Here is a 24502-nt window from a genome sequence, read left to right on the forward strand (position 1 = left end):
TAGAAACCTTTTAGGAGAACAGCTCAAGGTTTTTCTCACAGGTCATTCTCAAATTCAGCTATTTTCTCCATTCTTCTATATTCTTACATGTTCCCAAACAAATCTGTAAAATTCATTTGCACTGGAACTAATTTTATTTTGTAATGTAATAGTAAAGCACTTCCAAGACTAACAATTAGGACAGATAGTTATGCTTTGTGAGAGAAGCCTGCACACGTTTTCCTGGTGTGTAAGAGCAGCACAAAAGCTAGAAGTAAATAACTAAAATTAAAATAAAACTACAATCCAGGGACAAACCTGTAACTGACTGGAAAAACATTTTCTATTTCCAAGTCTGGCAGGCCCTGACAGTATCAGTAATAGAGATGGCAATCTCATGAAGTTGAAAATAAATGTGAATATGGCTGTTAAAATCCTGAGTTCATTTTAAAGTCCTTTACATTTCTTCAGATTTTATACATAAATTCCTGAGTGCTTGTTTTCTCCTTGAATTAACTCTACAAAGTAAACAGTTCTTTCCAAACTCCGTTTAAAAGTCTCCATTTCAGATCCTTAAAAAATCACAAAGATATCACAGATATAAACGTCAATGAAATTTACATTAGTTCATCAGTCACTACCTTATCTTACAGTGCAATGATAATGGAAACAATTATGAAGATGAGATTTCTCTTTCCTGGAAGGCCAGACAGTTCTACAGCTGTAGGATATCAGACCCTGGCTTTTGTTCAGGTGCTGAAAAACCAAAAGACTGTGAAAAAATAGACAAGTCCAACAAGACTGGAAAAAGCAGAAGATAAAACAGTTCAAAATTCACTGACCTATTTACTTCTTCATCTGCAACGGCCTCCAGTCTGGACAGCCCAATGGGAAATGCACCAGGAAAATGTAATCACTGGGGATTATTCTATGTATCAGAAAAAAACAATGCCTGTAGTCAGCATTCCCAAGTTCAACAATTTCCTCTAACTCATAAAATCTGGAATGCAACTGCTACCTTTTGAAACAGTAAAACGGGGAAGCCTACTTCCCTCACAGAATTTTTCAGCTAGGACACAGGACCCCCCCAACACTCTACCACATGGAAAAACTCCAGGGTCCTGTATTCTGACTGTTCTTATATCTGCATGGTGCTCCCCCAGGAGTTAGATTTTTCTCCTGTTTCCACCTCACTACAGGCACAACCCCATGTCTTTTGTGTGTGGTTGCTCATGCTGCCAAAGGCATCCATCCACCTGCCATGGGGCAGACTGAGCACTGTTGTTGTTTGCATTTCACTTAGTGGTTCAGATTGATCTGTAGTATAAACAAAACACACAGAAGCAAAATTACACAGAGATCCTGGTCTAGGAGCACTTCTGTTTTATGCAAATAACATGCTGTTAGGTAAGTGCTTAAAGGCTCCAGCATCCAGCCCCTTAATCATAAGAGTGTTCTTATTATTACCACTCAAACTTACTCCTTTTTGTGTAACACCAGCCCTCAGGAATACAGGGCTTCCAATTGCAAGTTTTGTATAAGGTGGATCATCTAATCATTGTTTCAAATCAATTCATGATTAAACAAGGTATTTAAATTATATGAGATCCTAATATTTGTTTCAAGTGTTTACTGTCAGTTTTTATGGTAGCTGTTATGTTAAGAACAATGGAGCATGTAACAGTATGAGGAGTTTTTTTCTGGGAATTTCAGCAAAAGGCTGATCAAATTCCAGCATTTCTTAGAAGTTATTTTGCATCGATGGACAATAGCTCCAGCACAGGATACACTGGAGTACTACCCCTCGAAGTTCATCTGTGGTGACTGTATGGCAATGATGTAACGCATGGCAATTCCAAGTGTGTCCTGCATGTATGTTTCATAGTGAATTTGGAGATCTGTGGCATACATAGCTCCATTACCTCCTAGTCCTATTAAAACAACTGTACATTTTAATGCATCTGCTTACCTACATTAATTATTTACAAAGGATAATGTTTTGGAGCCAGTAAAATGACAAGACTATTTAAGTCAGGAAGCACCAGAAACAGGATATTAAGTCAGAGCGCAGCCTCCTTATTCATCTCCATCAGTTAACCACATTTTCTCACCTCAGTATGGAATGCTGTTTTAATTATTCTATGAACCTAGACAGAATTTTCTTACCAGTGTTTATCCCCATTCCTACCATGAATGCTGAGTGATTTAGATCAATGTATCTTGATAAGCATCCACGAGAAAGAAGTCAGTCATCCTCTACTGTTCTACAGCCAGAACTGAGGCACCAGAAAACGCATGTCAAAGCTGTGTTAACTTTGCATGTCCAGTTTGGGATACGTTATGTTTGATTATTTTTTTCCCCTGAATATTAAGTAGTATAGCACTTTCTGTATCAAAACACTGTCCTCCTTGTCCTCACCCTCACCTTGAATTAGGATATCAGCAAAGAGTTCAACTGATTACTTAAGCTGGGCACTCAGACACAGGCAGCTGATAGGTCAGCTATAAAAACCTGACTTCCCCTGTGTCACAAACTATGACCTCAGGCAAGGATAAATTCAATTTTCCCAGGACCATTCACCTCTTGAAGTCCAACCTTTTTATTCCTTCAGTTCCTGACCACTAATAAATGACACTGAGTGTTAAAACAATCTTTGCACGCATTAGTAAGCTTTAGTCACTGGACAAAAAGGTCATTCTTGCCTAAACATCTGCAGTTGGAATGTGCTTTGTAGCTGGAGAGGTAATAACATACGCCTTGCCAGTACATTCCTTGATTTCTGGCAACCAAATGAATGGGCTATGACTTGTATGGGACAACCTTCACTGTACATTTCCATCACTTTGGATCCCTGATCTATTGATTGGTAGGATTAAAAAAAAAAAAAGAAAAAAAGACCTGCTACTTGATCTATTTAACTGCTGTGTTCACGGGATCAAACTGGAAACAAAGCTGTTTAATGATCATTTTTATTAGAAGCTGGTATCCCTAGGTACATAATAATCATGGTATCAAGCTTAGTTAAACTCACAGTGAAAAAAATGAAAGAAAATACAAGAGAATTACGTTTTAAGAGGAGAAAACCAGACAAAGGAAACAAAAGACCCCATGTAGTTCTGTGATTTCCAAACTTACTGAGGACTGGCTTCCCACACCTTGTGTTTGATGGTGAGAACACATGTCCTAAAGAAATGGGATATTTCTCTCCCCTGAACAGGTTCTCTGTTATCCAACTGAGTCTGAGCACACGTAGCCTTTTCTTCAGTTAGGGAACTTAGGGGGTTATGCTTTAGGTATTGCTCCTCTAATTTCTCAAAACTTATAGGAACTTCGTTTTTTGCTCAACATTCCTACAGCCCGGTTAAATTTGTTTGAAATTGGCCAATGCATTGGCCAACTGCTTGTACTTACAAGGCACAAACTGGCAGACGGTTTGATTGCACAAGCCTCATTTGCTTAGGAAATTAAACTAAAGATGATAAATAGGTGTGTATAAATGCCTGCCCATTAATTCCCTGTTGCAGCCTCCAAGCACGCTTCCCATGGTACAACATGGCTCAGAACACACTTATTCCCCATCTTTTCTGATTATATCAGTAACTTATTCAGTGATTAGTCAAAGTAACATTCCTCTCCTAGCAACTAATTTAATGCTTTTTAATATATTACAGTCTCTTTTAGGTCCAAACCTTTCTATTTTGGGACTTCCAATTCAAATTTGCCTAATAGCTTCACATAATAGTCCCTTGCTCCCAATAAATTCCTCATTTTAACTCTAATTGGTTTTCTCATGAAGAATCACAATTTACATGAGCTGAAGAGGAGATATATCACTAGCTATTACTGAATATAAGTAATATTTGATTAAGCAAAAAGAGATACTCATTTGCTCTTTTCTCAGCATTTGTTAATGATATTGCCAATTTCTACAAGCAGATTAAGTATATTTACATTACCATAATCAATTAACTGTATTTGGAATAGGTATTAAGTAGCGGTGTCAGTTCAGTCTCTTCTTAAATTTATGGTGTCTATTCATCATAATGATAACCCAAAGTGACTACCACATTCAGATGAAGTTACTGGTTAGCCAGTTGTTCTCCAGTGCAAAGTGATCAAAACCAGAGGTGTAGACTAGTGTTAGAAAAAGTAAGGTAAGCAACAAGTGGAAGCTCAAGAAATTAAGTAATCTGAATAACTGCAACACTGAAGTATAAATCATCTTCAGTAATTTCAAAGTCTCAGTCTAGAAATAATTGTCTCATTCTCCTTAACTGAGCTCAACCTGAGGAGCCTGGTAGTGCAAAGCCAGAACATCTCTGAAGGAGTCTGGGAAAGGGTGGGAAGCTGCAGTTCAGGTGATGCTAAGAAACCTACTGGGACTACTTCGTGAAAGAAATGGATACTGTAAAACTTATCTAGTCAATTTGAAACACTCATGGTTTTGAACAACAGCCTTTAAATGTAACTTCAGGAATCTTCTAAAAGGAAGGGAAAAGAATAAGTTGTTGCTCTTTTTTAAAAGTATCACTTTTTCAAAGCAATTACAGTTGTTTCCTGGGTGCCTACCACCTGATTTCCAACAGTCCTTGAACAGAGAGCAAGGCATTCTGTTACAGGACAACCGATATAAATTTGAAATACATTTAGAGAGAAGTCATACCAGCTTGTGGTACTGACTGCTACTAATTACCGGTATATGTAGAGTATTCGAATAATGAATGTTTAAGCTTCTTTAATGCAGTTTTTCTTTTAAGGCCTGAATAATGCCTGTGAAAAACACAGAACAATGAGCTGGATATGTCTAGAAAAAATGACTTCGGAGTATGTCTTGGATTGTTTTGTTGTTTGTTTATTATTACTTCTGGTTTAGCTTGAGTCTTGGTTGTTTGTTTTGTTTGTTTGTTTTGTTTCTTCCCTGTAACAAAACACACTAGTAGAGAGAACTAGCTACGCTGGTTCTGAACTCATGCTGGCTGAGCACAAATGCCTGAAGACCTGTCTCACCTGCCCAGGCAGGAGAACGGAATTTAGGAGCATTTAGGAGCCCAGTTAGGAGCATTTAGGAGCCCTGCGTTCCCACAGACATGCCCCAACCCCAGTCAGGGTTCACCAGCGGCCTGAGCTCGGCCCTGGGCCAAGGGCGACGCAGCGCACCTCTGGGGCGCGGCTGGCTGGCACCCCGAAGGAAGGCGCAGCCAACCAGCTATGGGAAACATAAACTAACCTGAAGAAGGGTGTCAAAACCCGAGGCGTTTAGTTAGAAAAGCTGGCTCTTTGGAGCTTTCACAGCCCGAGACCCCGCGGCGGCTGCGGGGGGCGGGTACCCTCCGCCCGCCCCAGGCCGCGCCACCCTCTGCCCCGGCGCTGCCCCACGGCTGCCCCGGCCGCCAGGCACCGGACGGCGACCCGCAGCCCGCAGCCCGCTCCTTCACGGGGGCCGGGCAGCGCGCAGGCCCCGGCCGCCCCGCAGGAGCCCGCCCCGCCGCCCGCAGCCCCGGGTCGGGTCGGCCTGGCCTGGGCCGGGCGTGAGGCGAGGGGCGGGCGGAGGGAAGCGAAGCGCCCGGCGGCCCGGACGGACGCGGCGGGCACCCAATGCGCTCAGGCGCTGCCGCCCCGAAGGGAGGGGAGAGACCCGCGGCCGGGCCCAATGAGGCCGCGCCCGGAGCGGGACTTCCTTCGGGGATCCCGCGGCGGGGAGCCGCGGCGGAGCGGTGGTGACACGTAAGTGCGGGGCCGGGGAAGTTGCCTTTGTTCCTCTCAGGTGGTGGCCGAGCCACCGGCCGGGCGGGTCCCCGCGGCGGGGCCGGGCCGAAGGCGCCGCCTGAGGCGAGCAGGGAGCCGCCCCCGCCCCGCAGCCCCGCTCCCGCAGGCCGCGGTAGCTCGGCGCCGCTGCCCGCCGCCTGCCGCGGGGACCCGGCGGCCGCCCCCTCCCGCCGCCGGAGGGCCGGGCGGGCACCGGGCAGCGTCGCGGCCGCAGCATGCGTCTGGGGCGCCCGCCCCGCGCCGCGCAGAGTCCCGCCGGCCGCGCTGCGGCGCGCAGGGCCCGCAGGCAGGGGGAAGCCGCCCGGGGCGTCGTGGCCGCGGCGGTGCCCAGGGGCTGAGGCGCTCGGCCGGCCCCTCCCTCCCTCCGTCCCTCCCTCCTCGTCCTCCCGGCGCGGGCCCGGGGCCTCCGATGTCGCCGCCTCGTCGTCCGCCGCCTCCAGCCGCCCGCTGCTAAGCCGTGAGGGGCGGGGGCCCTCGGGACCCCGCCGGGGACATGGGCAACGGGATGTGCTCCCGAAAACAGAAGCGGATTTTCCAGACCCTCCTGCTCCTGACGGTGGTGTTCGGCTTCCTCTACGGGGCGATGCTCTACTACGAGCTGCAGGGCCAGCTGAGGAAGGCTGAGGCCACGGCGCTCAAGTACCAGCAGCATCAAGAGTCCCTCTCGGCTCAGTTACAAGGTACCTACCTCGGCAGCAGCCTCTGCCGCCCTTTCCTAAGGCTTGCAGAATGCCCCCCTCCTCTTCCTCCTCCTCGTCCTCTGGGCTCCAGCTGTCCGTCCCCCCACAAAGTTTTGCTGCTTATGCGCTTCTCCTCCACCTCCCCCTCCAGCCTGTGGGGTTTCGGTAGGATCCTACCCCCACTGAATTCAGTGGGAGCTTTTGTCACGGACCTCCAGAGAGCTCTCCTTCCCCCTCACTCCCACACATTTCATAGAGTGACTCTTACTCCCAAAGGACTGCACGTCCCTTGGCAATTCCTGGTATGAATGGGAAAGGCAGGCATACTGCTCTGCTGCTCACCTAACAGTACAGACCACATCCAGCTTTGGGACTTTGGCGTGCTTCTGTGTTGTCTTAGAAGTCTTAACTTTATGCTGCTGAGAGAACGTTCAGCTGCAAAAATGCAAAGCCGCAGTTCCTGGGCAGCATAAACCTTAAATAGCTCCAGGAAGGTAGAGAGGACTATTCTCATAAAACGTTTCATAAAGGGTATTTTGAAAGTCAAGTTCAAATTGGTTATTTGGATGACGCTATTCTGTTACTTTTGGAATAACTTTTAATTACTTGGCTTAAGGCTGCCACGTGAATACAGATCCTTGTGTATCTTGGTTTGAGGATGCAGCAGTTGTGGGCATCCTGTACTTGAAGATGAAAAGATGCTGATGTCTGACATCTGCATGTTTAGAAATCGGATGCAAAGCAGCAGATATATACGTGAAACAGCCATACTCTAGGAAGTGCAAGACCTCAGCGCCTCTCTAAGTGTCAAGTCCAAGGTTATCAGTTTGGCATATACAAAGTCCAGAGCCAACTTTCAAAACTCTTCGGAGTTTTATTTCTCAAAACTGTATAAAACAAGAACAAGAGTGGTCTGCTCTAGCAGCTGTAACAGTACTTAACTTCAGGGTGATCTTCAGCCATACTTTTCACTGAGGAAGCATACAGAAAACCTTGCCTAGAAGCATACAGTTTTTATGCAGAGAGCATAGAACTGGGCTTGTTCTGTTAGATTCTTGCAGTGAATTGTTACTTGAATATGTTTAGCTGTGATCTGAGACCATCGTTACTCAGTGTTTTGATTTCAAGCCATTTCCAGGTAATGCCATGGAAAAATTTGACAGAAACCTTCATTTTAGTCATGAAAAAGGTGCAAGTGTTTGGCTGGGAGATGGGTATGTGGCAGATGGCTAAAGGGCTACTTTTGCTAGTCTGTATATTTGCCAACAGTATTTGAAGAGGACACAGAAATATCTTGTTCTCGAGCTAAAATTTAACAAGTCAGCTTTTTCTGTTGCTCTGGCTATACCAAAAGAGGAGCATGCAATAAACTTTATCCTAACACAGAGGAGAGATTATCTTGATCACATATGTTGGGTCTGGACTGTTAGTTTAAACTTTCTGTGTCCAAAATGTTATATTGAGTAGTAAGTGCATGGAAGCAGCAGGCAACTAGTAGCTGATAAACGTGGTGACAATGCTGCATTTTGCGTTGAGTATTCTCTTGCTTGTTTCAGTGTATCAATGAGAAATGTAAAATACAGACCAGGATCTGAAAATGTTAATACATTTAGAGTCACAGAACAATAGACTGGTTTGGGTTGGAAGGGACCTTAAAGCCCACCTAGCTCCAGCCCCCTGCCCCGGGCAGGGCCACCTCCCCCCAGCCCAGGTTGCCCCCAGCCCCGTCCAGCCTGGCCTTGAGCCCTGCCAGGGACGGGGCACCCACAGCTGCTCTGGGCAGCCTGGGCCAGCGCCTCCCACCCTCACAGCGAAGAATTTCTTCCTCATAGCTGACCTAAATCTACCGTCTTGTAGTTTAAAACCTTTCCCCCTTGTCCTGTTGCTACAGACCCTACTAAAATGTCTGTCCCCATCTTTCTTATAGGTCCCCTTCAGGTACTGGGAGGTTGCTATAAGGTCTCCCCGGAGCCTTCTCTTCTCTAGGCTGAACAACCCCAACTCAGCCTGTCTTCACAGGAGAGGTGCTCCAGTCCTGTAATCATTTTTGTGACCTCATCTAGACACTTGGATTTGATTATCAGTTCAATAATTTCATGTGGTTCTGGGACCCATGCCAATGTATCAACCCTATTAAGCAGATGTTATCTGTACCTAGTATGGTAGAAGTAAACCTTGTTTAAAAAAATAAATTACTGGCAATTAAGTCACAGAATACAAGGAAGAATGTAATATAACAATAAAATTGGTTCCTTAGATTTTTCTGTGTTACGGCAATAGCTAACATACCTAAAGGAGGGTGAGGCTGAGAGCCCAGAGACATACTAAATGCAGTAGCAAGCATTAGATGCCTCATTTCCCACGAAAGTAAATGGAAGCTATATGCCTAAGGACTTCAGAGGATTTGGGCCTAGTAAGCTAGAAATAAACTTTTCCTCCTTGTGTTTCCCTGTACATTTAATGGCTCTGGGATGGCCTGCCCTGTATAATCACTTGGATTTTTGCAGTAGGAGTTTATTAGTGAGGAGAACATAGAGAATTCAGAAGCTGTGCCTGTGCCCAGCTCACCTGGAGATATACAAGCACCATGCTAGCTGGTAATATACAACACCAAAACCATTTCTGAACTTTGCCTATGTAACTCTTTGATATGGAACAACAGGAAGGAATTTTCTGTAAACAAAGACTTTGAAACAACATAAAATGCTAACAAAATCCTATGCTTGCAGGTGCAGTATCTGACTGCACTTTGAACTTTTGATTTTAAATGGCCTGGTTTTTAAATCAACAATGTTTCTGTTGCCAAGAAAAAAAGACCTCTGAGGGTATCTAGGCTACATCTCTTTGCTGTCCTTAACAACACGAGAGATTATTATTTGAATTACATTTTATTGTTCTCTAAAAGTATAATTGCTATGAAAGCAGTGCAATTTAACTTTTCCATGCTGTGTAGTCAGGTTCTCTATAGATAGTGGTCTAGAGATAACTTTGGGGCCTGAAGTATGATGGGAGCACTCTGAATTTTTTTTAAACAGGAACCAGTTAAAAGGGCAAAGTCATTGACATAGCATTGCCAGGAAGAAAAGAGGGTGCTGTATCAACAGTAATTGATTTCTTAGTGTTTGCAGCTCTCTTCTATGTGATTAAAAAAGACTCTAAATCTCATTACAAGCTGAGGAGAGAACTGAACCTTGGATTTTTACTTCCAGAACAACCATTTCATCAATACGCTGTTATTGTTTTAAATAAAAATTAAAATAAAATAAAAGGCAACTTCTTGAAGTTGTCCTTTTGAGGATCCTGAGGCTGTATTGTGCCGGGCTGGCTGTGCTCCTGGAAGGCCAACTGGATTGAAACGCTTGGATGACAGTGAAATATTGCCTGTCTTCTGAATTTTCACTGGGTTTTGTTATGACTGCTGGTGCCTGTCAAGACAGTTGCTTTTCTGATTGTACACAGAGGAGCACTGTTTGGGCTTCTGGGTGAAATTTGAGTCAGTTTGTGAAATGCTTAGGGATCACAGGCAACTCCTCAGCTTTAGGTGTTAAGGTTGCAGTTTTCAACCTGAATGCCTTTGGTCTGCCCACAGTATTAAGAAGGATCCTCAGATGTAGGTCAAAGTGCAGCCTCCCTTCGCTTCCGACTGTCCCCTCTACTGTTTTCTTTTCTCTCTGCACAGTTTTTTAGGTTTTTCACCTATGCAGGTAACAAGAACCTTCTTTTTGGTACTTGCCAGCTCTTCATGCCTGAATGAGTAGAGCTTTCTGTTTTTGCTTGAAAAGCCAGTCATCTTAGATTTTTATCTTTTTCATTGCCTTGTTTTGCTCAAATGCAGCAGGTGAAGCAGGCTAAATCTTCTGTATGCATGGGGAAATAGCCCTTTGATCTACCAAGACAGAATGCACAGATCATGAAAAAAGGTGCAGGAAGAGGTCTCAAAATCTTTAACCCATGCATCTGTGACTTTGCAGGGAGTTCTGCTTCTTCTGGTGTTTGCAGCTTCAGCTGCAAAATATTTGTGCTTCTTGAAATTTCAAGACCAGGGCGCAACTGGAAGGATGGCAGACTTGGCAACAACATGATAAGGGTAACAGGTTTGGAGAGTCTGGGATCTTAAGCTCACACCCTTTAGACAGATCACGTTGTAGAAGATTTTCTATTTGAAAGCTGAATTTCTCAAAAAAAAAAAGAATGTCAAACTTTGGCATCTTCATCTCTTTAACAAAATTCTGATAGACATGGAGAAAGTAGGGCTGCTTTTGTAACCCACAAAGGGAATACTGGAGGCAAAATTTAGAGGTGACGCAAAATTTCTTGGCTGCTAAGAAAACCTAAAGTCATTGTTACCTATAAGGTCTTTAATAGAGAAGTGGATCTTGCTGCTAAGCTGATTATTTTTAAATCTCATTCTCCGAGCATTATATGTTCAAAACATGAAGATAATCTTATTTAGTATTTCTTAAAATGATGGAAACAAAACTTGATGCTCTTTGTCTGCTGTCAAACTAAGTTTTAAACTATTTGCTTTATAGGGACGGACTTCAGTTGCTGGAACAGAAACACGTTGACAGCTGTAGATGAACCTGATTATGTTTTTGACTGCTTCAAGATTGAAAGCATCTACAAATGTCTTTTTAGCCCTTAGAGCTTGTCTTCTCATCTTCTGGGTACCAAGTAACCCCTTGTGTACTATTTTAATCTTTTTAATTTGTTTTAATCCCTAACCCTAACAACAGCCTACGTTTAGTGCCTTTTAATACCTTAATTTTCCTGCTCTCTCTCTTGAGGTCTGAACGTACCTGATGGCTTCAGGCAATCGCAGTGCAGTCTGAGACCGTACTGTAATCTTGGGAGCCAACCCAGCAGGGACTCTGAACTTGAGAGTTCAGAGTTTGTCCTGCTGTAGATGAGGTGTGGATTTCCTCAGAGTGGTCTGATCCAGCACTAGAAAGCACCAGCTGAGAAGGAAATGTAGAATTCCTCTGTGCCTTTTGTGCCATTTGTCCTATATTGAGGCTCCTCCTTGGAGGTGACCTGCTAGAAGTTGATCATATCTATAGCAACTCTAGGTATAGGGATTCGCATAATGCATCAGAATATTAGATCAGTTCTGTGTAACTTTAGCGGTTAATATGTAATAAGTCTGCATGCTAACTGCGTAGGTACCAAAGCTGTTCTTGGTGAAGTACATACAGATGTGCATGTAACCCTCTTTTATAGTACTCTATTTAAGCTTGTACCGTAAGTTGGCAGAGCTAGGAAGAACTAACAGTACTTTTGATGGCTTATTTTTCACGTACATCATACAAGTAGAGCTACATCAATGCAGCTCCTGCATGGTTTGATTGTACTCCGTAACAGCAGCCTAAATTCCTGTCATTCCTATTAGTTTCAGATTGCATGTCACACTATGGTGCTTATTCTGGTTGTGTTTTATTGCTATCTGAGATCTGAATGATCTGTGACAACACTGTAATAGTAGAGGTTAGTTCTCTGTGTACCATTGGCACGTGGGTGTACTTCAACACCCAGTACAGTACTGTGTGAAATGGCAAACACAGCATCCCTAATTCTGTTACCTGGCTTCCTGACATGGTGTGCTTTGGTTTGTAACCTCATCTAAGAAACTGTCTTTTGTACTTCCATTCACATTTTCCACTGGGTATTTAATGTTCTAAATACTTCAAGCACGTTAAATGTTTTAAATAATTTATGCAAAATTTTAGTATGGAAGATCTATATGCTGTGAATGCATATATATGCATTTGTATGTACCTATATGTATGTGGGAAGTGTATACTTAGATAGATACATGTCTGGTTTGCATCTCAACTTGAAGATTTTGGGTTATCTGGAATGATAAAGATTTCTTCATAATTCAAGTACAGAAAAGGTGCTACAGCTTTGTTTAGTTCAGTTAACTCAGAGAGCTGGTTTGTTGCTTCTAGGTCCGTAGGGATTAAGAGTCCCAGCAGCTGAATTCTGTGACCGGAAAGATAAATCAAGCAAATGCCTGTGTTTATATTCTTTTTCATTCCTGTAATTTGTGCCCAGATGCCCTTACAATCACTTTTCCTTGTGGACGTAATGCTTCTAGGATAAATTTCTACCTGTGCTGCAATGTTACATCTGCGCCCAAGTTGGAATCTGGGCTGGAGATCAGAGAGCATCTAGTCTGAAGGAATATTAAGCAGCATGAGGTAATAGAGTGATTTTGTCCCCTGGGTTTTGTTGTTCCCCTGCCTGATTTAACACTGGGCCTCGTAGCTAACAGTATGATGTAAGATAGAGCCAATATCCTGAAACTATTTGTTACTGATGATGATTTAATCCTTTCAAATCTTGTGAGCGAGTGATCTGTTTGGGTTTATGAACACTTCAGAGCTGAGGGAGGAGGAGGGAGGCAAGATGGGTGGATGCTTTGGTGAGTTTTCCTTCCAGCTTCTTTGACAGTCATCTTCTGTCACATATCTCTAGCAGGCAAAGGTTTGACAGAAGCTTCTGCATCACCTAAAACATAATCAGCTTTGTTGGAGGGATACCAGTAGAGAAGCAGGGGATGAAGCAGCCACGGTCGTGATCTGACAATTGAACTGCAAACTGAGCCAGAAATCCTGTAGTCAACAGTGCAGTTTAAGCGGTATCTGGCTGTGCTAAGCACACACCGTGGGAAGAGTCCTGGGAGGGTTGTGACTTTGCAGTGTATTGACAAAACTTTAAAGTTAATACCTGAGAGTTACGCGTTCCTGGAGTTATTGCTTTACTGTAAAAACCAAAGCCTAAACAACAGAGTGCAACTACTTCCTTGCTTCCTACATGAGTAAAACTGATGGAATTCTTAAGTCTTGAATATGATGGTTCAAACACATTGTCTCATTGGGCTGGCTGTTTTGCTGGGCTTGTCAGCCTGTGTATCTGGGTGGGGCAGCTGTATGAGTAAGACTTCCACCCACTCTGAGGCTTGAGCATGCATTGTAGCATCTCTTGTCTAGTGGTGAGGATATTGCCAGCCGTTTGTGGCTAATATAGTTCACTTCACTCATTTTGGAATAGGATCCTTACATAGAAAAAGTAATTAAATCTCTCCTGCTGAAAGTCAGGTGCTGTTTTGAGGTTTAATGGTAATTCAGATTACTGAAAAAACGAACCATACAGAACAACTAATTAAGGAAGAATCTTTTTTTGGGTGGGTTTTTTCTTGGGATATTTAGGATGCAGGGGCATGAATTTCTAGTCATGTTGGAGCCTGAGGTAAGCACTTAAGGAATTCAGCATGTTTGGGTGCTGCTCTTTGTTTAAAGAGAAGGGTCTTTTGAGATGGGTACAATTCTGATCTTTTTCTGGTGATCTAGCATAAACCAAACTTCCCAAGATTTTCTACTATGTATCATTAATTAGGAAATAAATGAAACTGCAATTACTCCACCTCTTCCTCTACATTTTTTTTCTCCCCCCCAAGGTATCTGAAATTAGCCTAGTATCTTATTTTTCTGAGGTGACTCAGATCCCCGAGTTTGGCAGTCATTTCCAGGGCTTAATTACAGAGATGTTGAGAGAAGTGCCCCTGGAGGGCATAGGAAGAAGTCTGTTCCTCTCCATGCCACCATGCTGAACAATGCCATTTTCAGTGTTTCAGTTAATCTGTCATACTTGGATGCATATTTTGAGGTTTGACAGCGATCTTCTGTTACCAGAAAAATAAAGAATGAACCACTAACTCAAACTATTGATTTCCGTATGCAGCTTTTGAAACACACAACTGGAGCTGACTCCAAGTCCCTTGTGTTAAAGCTCTGGTGAAGTAATTTAAGGAAGCAGTTTAGCAGTTTTGTAAGGTGATAACTGTAGCTATTACACCAGTGTTTGCCGTATTCCATTACAATAAAAATGCAAATGTATGTTTCAGTTAGGAGAGACTGTTAAAACAACATGTGTGTATATATACAGATTACATTGGTTTTCTTCAATGTCAATTTTGTGCTAGTTTTTGAAAATATATATATATATTTCTATAGATCCTAACACCATGTAGATAGAATTACTAGACTGCTGCATGAAATTGAAAAAGGTCTAAACCAGTTTCTGAGAGAAAGAACAGGCCCTTGATTCCTGGAGCTGAGAGCTGAGTCGACCCAGACATTCAGAGATGATGTGAGGAGGAAGCTGTTGTCTCTGTGGCTCTTCTGAATGTTTATGGGTTTTCTTCAAAATCATCTGGTGTGTCATGACAAACATGGCAGAATAACAGAGAGAAGAAAATCATAAAAAGGGAATGGAATTTTTTTTTTAGAAGTAAATCTGCTAACCTTAAGAATGTAAGTCTAAAATCACTGCATAGGTTTTGTTTGAACTGCTTGCATTTAATCATCACTTAACCCCCCCAAACCTTTAGCATAGATGGGTGTATAGAAAACAGCATAATCTGACCCAGCATGTCCTAACTGTGGGTGGCACCGAAGGCTGGAAAAAATCTTTTGTGGAGTTTGCAGGAAATCTTTTCTGAGACGGAAAACATGATCTCTTTCTTAATAAAAGTCATGTCGGAAGCCTAACTGTTAGGGATTAAATATCTAATCGCATTTAATACCTTTTCTCAAACTTTTATTTTTGACGGCTGCTATTACAGTTTACTGCTTCAACATGATAAATGCCTTCCTGTATCCCAACATATCTTGCAATTTGTTTTTAAATCTGCTGTTTCCTAGGTGTGTTATTGACTTCCAAGAAAGGGAGTACATGAGGCAGTGTGGAGTAAAAGGATTCTATTAAATGTACATGTTTACTTTGGTTTAGAAATTAATTTTCCTGTCATCCTTATAAATGAATAGAGGCCACAACTATTAGAAATATAAACGTGTTTCTGGGGCAAACCGCGTTAGTGTGCCAAATTCCCCAGCATTCCCCCATTTCCAGAACTGCAGTCAAAGCAAAACTTTTATGATCTGCAACGCTTCTCCACGTTGCGTTTCAGATTTCCTCATTCCTTTTTGAGGATGCAAAGCTGAAGGTTTGATAGGCATGTGAATTTTCTTATATGCTTATCTGAACTCTCCACACATTCCAGAGCTTTTTGAAGTATCAGAACTAATCTGTCATGATTAATTCTGATACCTTGTCTAATCTGTTACCAAGCTCTGCAATGTTAGTGTGGGGAAAAACCGCTTGATAGAAGGCAAGTTTTATAGAGAGCATCAGTGATAATTCTTGTCCTGGGCAAGACACCAGGGACCGACTTGGAGTTTGTAGAGCCAAAAGCAGGAGTCTCGCAGCTTTAGTTGAGTCAGCTGTGAGCTCTAATGGATTCCCAGCACCCAGTGACATGTCAACTATCAGGATACAGGTAATTCTCAAACCGTTCTTTGGTTTTTCAGATACATTCCAACTTAGCCAGAAAAAAATTCCCAAAAGATTGAAAATGTTGTACAAAAATGCATGTAGTCATTTCTCTCTTATCTTTGGGTAGATATCTTGTGGTTTATGACTAAATTTTGACCCAGGTGAAGCACTTGGTCATCTCCATCCACAGCTCTGTGTGGAGCCGTGTTAGTGGCATTGGTCCATCTCGTTTGTGTAGAACAGCTCTGCACTGGGAGCTCAGTGCAGCGGGATGTCCCTCTGCACTCAAGCTAGCCAGACCCAAATATCCATAATTTGCTCAAGTCACATTCTCCAGTTCTAGTTTGTTACTGTTAGAGGAGCAGGCTTATTTTAATTGATAGGTTGTTTTTTGTGCAGACTCTTTGAAAGCAGATGTTACGCTTTCTCCTCATGCAGCTAAAATCAGTGGTAGGTCTATGACATGAAAGCCCTGGATATGAAGACCCAGATATTAACTACAAACTTCTCTCTTAAAATTATTAATACTCTGAACAACATAAATGGCTAGAGAATTAAGTCAAAGCAGTGGTTATTTTTAAGCACAACTGCTGATGCATGGTTTAATTTGCTAGGAGGAGTTCTGCTCTTTTGCAGTGACTGGCTGTAATTTGACAAAACTGTTGCTTGATTGTTCTTCACGTGAGTAAATTGAAAAAGTGTAGGAGTTTGTTTTAAATTAAACATAATTGTTATACTGCATGCAGTGCTAGTTATGGTTTTCAGTGAGCAAAATGAGAACAGTCCATCCCTGCCTGTATGCAAAACTGTTTCATAATTAAGCCAGAAATATGCTTGTTTTTCACACATGATCAGTTTCATCTTATGCTGGCTTCTATTTCTTTATAGAAAGAAAGAAAACTTTAAGGGCATAAAATATGAAATAGCTTCAATATTTTGTTCAATAGATTGCAAATATATGGTTTCTGTAATGCTGTTTTTTTGTGCTATACTTAAAATACAGGGTTCCTGGTCTTTCTTGTGGGAACAATTCCTTTGTTTCTTAGATGTTTGCAGTGTCGCTGGAGTATCCATTTATTGCTAAACTCTGAATTGAGATTCTTTTGAAATAGATGGAGTGTGTACGGTGACCGGTATGGATTGTACTGTGCTGGGGAGTCCTGATACTTGTCCAGGAGCTACCCACAGTCTGATGATCAGTTTCTGATAAGATTATCAGTAGTGAAATAGTGGATCTCCTTGTTTGAAGCCTGATTCCCTGACTTAATCAAACGCAGAGCTGGAAGCTTGGGGAGCAGGTCTTGCTATATTAATAACATGTTCTCCTAGCATGAAATGTTAGCATCAGATGAGTCAAGAAATAATCTTCTGAGATCAAAATTTTAATTATTGTCATTGGACTAGAAAATCTATCCTACATCCCATATTGAAGGGATTCTTCATTGGCTCATGGAAATGTTTTACTCTCAGCAGAAAAGCTATTTGCTTGGGTTCACATTTTAAATGGTTCTATTTGCAGTGACAAGAATTGGAAATTAACTGTATTTTTATAACAAGTTTATGTTCTACAGACCTTCATAGTGTTACTAGAAAAGTGCCAGTGTGGCTTACCACACGCTGCTGGTTCGGTTCAACTCTGCCACAGTCTGAGAGAAAATAACATTGAATGTTGCCAAGACTACTGAAATCTGCCGGTTTCAAACTAAAAGTATTACTGTAAGCTCAGAGAAAGGTTGCAGAATTGCATAAGAAATAATAACATTGAAACTAATAAAATTTCTTGCGTCGTGTATATTTAAATCCCAACATAATTTTTATTTTCTAATATGTAAGATAGTGGGACCTGGGGCATTTTAGACTGGAGTCTGACAGGCCAAAATACCAAAGTAACGCAGTTATAAAATCGCTGATAATGTACAATAGGAAATACTTTCTTTTAAATATACAGTAATGGCTTATTTTGCTTAATAATAGTTTTACTGCTTAGAGGTGCAAAGCAAAGATAAAAGAAATAACTGTGATTGTTAAATAGGCTTGCTTTCATCACGTTGACTCCTGTGTTGCAATTAACGTTAAGCAGTGGTTGAAGTGATGTAATCTTCTGAGGACCTATAAAGCGGCACACACACGCTTCTCCTCCACTTTATTTTCTGAATGAGAAAAATCTCAAGTACTTGATTTAATTGGGATCAATTCAAGAACTGTAAAATATTTCCTTGTTGAAGGCAAAAAGTGTTTTAATTAGCTGTGATGTGTTCAGTTATGAATCTAGGCTGTGCTTTTAGAGGCTGGCTCACCTCTCTGTGAGTTTGTTGTTCTTTGTTCATTCATGTAGGTTACATTATATACGTAACTTAAACAATTAAACTGATACCTGCAGTTATTCCTGATACCTGCAGTTATTCCAGCCTTGGAATAGTGCATATTAGCTATTAGATGATAGTGTTTTCCCTCTTTTTTTTTTTTTTTTTTTTTTTTTTTTGTCCCATTCTGTTAAATGGAACATAGAAACAAGGTTCAAGTATTTGTGCAAAGACAAGTACAAAATTAAGAACTTGCCCTAGGAAAAAATTATTTGTGAAGTGCCCCATCGGTGCATCACACCAGTAGGAATTTGTCAAATTCCTTATATAATAGGTTCCACCTCCCACGTGGGAAACCTATAATAGGGAAAATGTTTTTCAATGTATTATTGCTTTGAGATTCTTGCTCAGACTTCTTATGTCCAGGCTAGTGGTGAAGGAGGAGAAATCCCCTGCTGTAGTACAAGAGCCTTGTAATTTGGACTCTTCTTGCCAAGGAAGTTCCTGACTGGTGGGAATAATTTACGTTTATGGGACATAAACTCTTACATGTACTTACAAAATCTGACCTGCAACCTACTCCCCAAAAGAGCAAGTGAGAAAATATGGAAGCTCGGCTTTCTCAATAATTACTTTCAATCAACATCTTAATTACATTGCATGTTATGGGACTTCTATCAGAGAAAAACATCCTGAACCAATCAGTAAATGAACTAGAAGGGGAAAGGTGTAGGAGGAAGGTTTTCTTAGCCATTTTTGGCCATCAGAAGGGCTATTTTAAGACATCGCCAGCTTTGTTCCAGTATTTCAAAGGTTAGCACACAGGAGGTAGCAGTGGGGACGCGCTGCCTGGGAGAGGCGGAGAGACATTGCTTGAAAAAGCAGGGTGAAGACAAGAAAGCCAGCGCTCAGCAGAGGCGCAGTGAGCTGCGAAGGGTACAGAGCACCTAACCCCAAACCATTGCCTTCTCTTTCTCCTTTCTTCCTGCCCTTATGGGATTGTTGTGCTGGGTCTCCCCCCCACTTCTTAAAACACTAGGAGGAGCTGAGGAAAGTACGCTTGCAAAGACAAAGTGAAATGGAAACTGTTACCTCTGAATCCATTTGTGGTTTGGTCTGTTTGCCAAAACGCCTATTTCCACCCCAGACTGCAGAGGAGAGGAAACCCATTGTGGATTTTCATTTCTCTCCTGAGTTGCTATGCTACAACCACTGTTCTTTTTGCCTTTTTGCAACATTATTTGGCATTCATGATCTTTGGTGCATAGATAAAACCATTGCTGTAGTGCTGCCTTTTTTTTTTTTTTTTTTTTTCTCTCTCTGCTTCTCTGAAAGCTTACTTGCTGGTAACTTTTTGAATATTCATTACATGCTTGTTTTGTTGCAGAAGATGTTGATACATTAGTTCATCTTGACTGATGCCCTTGACTTTAGAAGATAAATAGGGAAGTAGAGATAGGTGACAAGGATTGATTAGCAATGCAGCTTCTAAGCCAAAACGTAAACACTTTTAGATAAGCCAGTAGCTAAAGAACCTGCAGAATGCACCTTGGTGGAATTAAGAACACATTTTAAGGTGCAAGAAGAGTTTTCTGTGTCTGTCAAGATACAAATCTTTGTCTGATGCTTCCTGCTGAAGGTTTATGTTCACCAATGGTTTACTTCTCAGAAAAGTAGTTTCCTAGTTTTGAAGGAAAAAAATCACACATTCCGTTAACATAAATTAATAACTCTAAAAAAGTGTGCAAATTAGAATTTGGATAGTGAGAGGTACTTGTGTAAAACAGCTTGAACAAATATAATTGTACGCTTGCAGGAGTTTTAATTAATATCTTTCCTTTGCTGCAGACTTGGTAGGCTATTTCAGATAACGATCCTTCAGTCTAGCACAATGAGGAAAGGGTAAATGGGGACCGATGTGCCCCATCGCTAGCGAGAGACATCCGAAACTAGATGTTCAAAACACAAGCTAAAAGAAATGCTTCTTTAGAGGCAGTTAAATGCGGAGACTTTCTGCCAGAGGATGTTGGATCTCCTAAATACGCATGGGTACAACAAACAATTAGACAAATTCATAAATGTAAAATCCATTTTGGAGTAGTTTACACAAAAGACCTGCAGGCGCCTTGGATAGTCTTCAGGAGCCATAAATTGCTGGGAGACGGTGCCAAAGAAATACTGTAATCTCATTGTGTGTATTCTGTATTGGGGATCTGCACTTGTCAGGTCTTGAGAAATGGCACAGTTGGTCTGTTGGACCTCTGATATGACCACGAGTGGTTGTCATACTGTAAGTATCTAGAACTAAGGTTGTCTGCTTTCTGTGATCAGACCCAGGGCAGTCCATCTTCTGCCATGCTGCCCAGCGTTGCAGGGCTCTGCCAGTTGTCACTGCTGCTCTCTGAAAAACTGTACAAGCTGGCACTGCCACCAGAAGAAATTGTTACACACCCTGGCCCCAACTGCTAGGTCCTGCTGGGCCATCACCCATAGCAGTGAGAGCAAAAGAAGGAACTGTAGGAGAACAAGCAGCAGAGCCACCTCTTCTCGTAGCAGTGTCGGCTCAAATGGCTTCTAGAGGTTGGCAAAGATGCTGGAGCATCTTTTCAAAAAAACACATGGGTATTGTTGTAGGCAGTGACCCGGCTGGAGGGGACCGCAACACGCTGCATGACACACTGCATGACTGCTGTTAGCTGCTCTGCTGAGGGTGTTGGGCGTTGTGCTATCAGTGGTGCTCCTAAAACCTCAGCTTGTCGCTTTTTGGCTGAAGCACTGTACACAGACCGCATCTTCATTCATCTCCTAGCCTCATGTGGATATAGTGACTCAATTAAAGAAAATGCATAAATAGATTTAAAATCGGTGAAGATTAAATTTTGCTCTCAAACTGAAATGATTTGCTGACGAGCAGTTTCTGATACCCTAGCCTTACAGAGAAGCATCCAGCTTAGCTTTATACTTTAGCTACCCTAGCCCTTCAGATGATTTCTTTTGTTCTTCCTGCCTTATCTCCTTAATTGGGGGATGAGAAAAAGCCTCAGAAAATGCCAAATCCTTCTTAGATTGTATGGATATTGTGAGGACAAGGTGCTTTAGCGTATGTATACTTGCTGTCAGCACATGCTTACTAAGAAATGCAGGGCATTCATAGAATCACAGAACCATAGACTGGTCTGGGTTGGCAGGGCCCTTAAAGCCCACCTAGCTCCAGCCCCCTGCCCCGGGCAGGGCCACCTCCCCCCAGCCCAGGTTGCCCAGAGCCCCGTCCAGCCTGGCCTTGAGCCCTGCCAGGGACGGGGCACCCACAGCTGCTCTGGGCAGCCTGGGCCAGCGCCTCCCACCCCCACAGTAAATAATATCTAATCTAAATCTAGCCTCTTTTCGTTTAAAACCATTCCCCCTTGCCCTGTTGTTCAGGCCCTACTAGCAAGTCTGTCCCCACTTTCTTTCAACCCCCCCTAGGTGCGGGGAGGCTGCTCTAAGGTCTCCCTGAGCATTTCATTGTGCGTTTGATGGGTCTTCAACAGCGCTGTGCTGTGAAAGGATACTGCTATCCGGCCTCTACAAAACAGAAGGCTGCAGAAAACGGAGTTGTCCAAGGTTTGGGGGCAATTTAGGAACGGATCTCAGGCTCTCCGTGTCTCAGCCTAAGCAGCCTGCCTAGGGTACTACCGCACCTTTCAAAGTCGTCCTGCTCTTGTGCATCTCTCTTCCCTCCTTGTGACAGTTTCTTCGCTGCAAGGATTTACTCTGGCAGTAAGGTTGTCCCGTCTTATGTCTTTGTCTTTTTACAAATAAGGCAGGAGAGAATGAAAGCATGGAAAATACGTACCTGCATGCCGAAGAAGGAAAGAGGATTTGGTAGCTTTCATGTCGGTCCACCTTAGCTGACTGTCACCATAAACAAATCACACGGTTATCACCTTCTATGTTTATGCAATGGAAGTAAGCCAGAATCCAGGATCAATAAAGCATGCAAAAAATAAAAATAGTTACTGTCCCACGTAATACAAACATCCTTTATCCTATAACCTCATTCCACTTGTATTTTCCTGGTACGTTCTGTGCCAATGCTGTCTGGGTGTGCTGGGGGTGGGTGGTGGGTTTTGTATATTTTACTTTTAAAATGCATTGTGTACAAAATTTCTCTTTTCAGTTGTATATGAGCACAGGTCAAGATTAGAAAAGTCATTACAAAAGGAAAGGCTTGAACATAAGAAAGCAAAAGAAGGTAAAAATGTGCTTTTCACTTTGACATTTAAGATAACTTGATTATTTTAGAACGTAACTTCAGATGTATTTTGTTCAATTTTAAACTAGTTACCAGTGTGTAACACGTTAGCAGGACTACCCTGGCAGATCTGTGGTGGTCTTTTTAGTACATCTTTCTAATTAGACATTTGTCTAATCTTTTTAGTACTGTTTACAGATCACCACAACATGTCATAATCCACACTGAGAATGCGTCTATATCGATGTACATAAACCTAACTTGTATGTGGAGTGTGGACGTGTGTAAATCCTGTTCTGGCATGCTGCAAATTTTACACTTGTACCAAATTCAAGGGATCTTTTTCTGCATTCCATCCATGTGAAATTAGACTCTGAATCAGTATTTTTACACATGCTTAAGGGTAAACACATGCTTACTTACCTTTTTCTGATTAAAACTAAGTTCTAGGTGCGTGTGAGGGGGAAAGGTTGGCACACGCTGTGTTTCTTACACATCTGCCTTCTATGAAACTTCAGCAGAATGCGATCCTCAGAGTTTTCTCCAAGTCTTTGGTTGTTCTAAATGCACTAGAATTTTCAAAGTAAGACTGTATTTTTCCTAAGACTGAGGACTCAGCTGCTGAATTAAAGCAAGTACTTCAGCAAAGATAAAGAACCTGTAAGAAATTGTTCTTTACTGTGCAGTCCTCAGCAGCTTTCTGGGGCCATCTAGTGTAGAGCTGTCCCGTTGCTGTGCAAAGGCGAGTCGGCATTTTCAAATCTTAAAGAGGATCAAGGAATAAAAGGGGAATTTTTTTTTTTATTTTATTTAAACTTGGCCTAGACTTTCATACTTCTTAAAACATACTACTTTTTTTTTTTCTTTTTTTTTTTTTAATCGTAATACAAGAATACACGATTTATAAATGTCCTTTTCCTTTTGAATGATGTTACTCGGTCTCTACTGAGAGAGTTCGTGTAGCAGATTTAATTACCCACCTGTAGTCTGTACCCCTTATCTCTCACACTAAGGTATGAAACTCTTAAATGAAAATATTTTGTCAAAATTTGAGCATTTTGTTAAAAAATTGTAAAATTGTAACTGCATAAGTATTCAGCTCTTAAGAGAATTTATGTACGCAACAGTGATGTTATTTAAGTACAGATTCTAATCTTCCTGGCTTTTTTCATCAGTTTTTTTCCCTTTTATGTTGTAGATTTTCTTGTTTATAAACTAGAAGCACAGGAAACGCTAAATAAAGGAAGGGTAAGTCATCATTCCTAGTACAAGTTTTTAATAGTTGATGCTATTTGGGTTGCAAGAAACAGGAAATGCTGTGCAATTATAACGTTCAGAGGAAGAGGTCTTACAAAATACTAATTGAAAGAGCTCTCATTTATCCCATTTCTACTCTGCGTGCATAAGTGCTCTGCAAATCCCATTTATTTGAGCTGTAGTAGGAGATGCTAATATCTTTCCAGAAAATTAATTTAGAAAGCATCTTCCTGTTTATATTACAGTAGTTCAAACATAACGTTGCTATTTTTAAGGGGGAGGGGGAATAAGAAAGCATTAGAAATCTTTTTGTAGCTTAGTCCACAGGGAAAAGGACAGAGACAACTTTGTAGCACGTGGTCTTTGAACTGGAAAGTGTGAAAACATCAAGAAACTTTGTTTTATATACCAAGTGCCAGAAGGAAAGCTGTATCTGGCAAAGGACCCAGAGACCTGTAAGGAACTCTTCATAAAGCCGGTGAATTAGGATTTTACGGCTACTTAGTGTCGAAACTGGGGAGCGGTGTCTGAGCTGAGTAAACTAAGTGAAAATACATTGTTGCTGCAGTAAGTGCAAAGTATATATCTGCTTGCTAAGTTCCAAACCAGGTAGAGAGATTAATTTGTTTCCCGGGGAGCTGTGTCCTTTGGCTTGTGGCTCCTGGGTGACTGCATGTCCAGGGCTCAGAGGAGTGACAGCATTGTTCTGTTTAACACACCGGTCTTCTTGTTTTACAGCAAGACTCAAACAGCCGCTACAGTGCACTGAGTGTACAACACCAGATGTTGAAGGTAGGTCACCGAGGTTGCCAGTGTCCTGTGAAATGGGCTTTCTGCTGTGTCGGGGAGATACGGCCTCGCTGGCTTCTGGTGGGTCTCTCCAGAATGTCCATCCATCGATGGCGCCTTCCTCTTACCGCAGTACCGTTAAACGACGATTTACTGA

At 42.1% G+C, this 24502-nt stretch overlaps 1 protein-coding gene across 5 annotated transcripts in view; it reads left to right on the forward strand.

Annotated features, from left to right (window-relative positions):
• Window positions 1–5653: 5653 nt before the first annotated feature.
• Window positions 5654–24502, forward strand: part of GOLIM4 (golgi integral membrane protein 4) — a 35953-nt gene continuing 17104 nt past the window's right edge. Inside the window, exons 1-4 of one of the 5 annotated variants that reach the window (XM_040612836.1) lie at window positions 5654–6426; window positions 22225–22299; window positions 23498–23547; window positions 24295–24348. In XM_040612836.1, coding sequence (XP_040468770.1) covers window positions 6240–6426; window positions 22225–22299; window positions 23498–23547; window positions 24295–24348 — 366 coding nt within the window. In that variant the 5' untranslated portion in view covers window positions 5654–6239. The remainder of the gene's footprint in view (window positions 6427–22224; window positions 22300–23497; window positions 23548–24294; window positions 24349–24502) is intronic. The other 4 variants (XM_040612835.1, XM_040612832.1, XM_040612834.1 and 1 more) reach the window with 4 other exon arrangements.

This window comes from Falco naumanni, chromosome 13, assembly GCF_017639655.2.
Source record: "Falco naumanni isolate bFalNau1 chromosome 13, bFalNau1.pat, whole genome shotgun sequence".
In the NCBI taxonomy this organism is placed as follows: Eukaryota; Metazoa; Chordata; class Aves; order Falconiformes; family Falconidae; genus Falco; species Falco naumanni.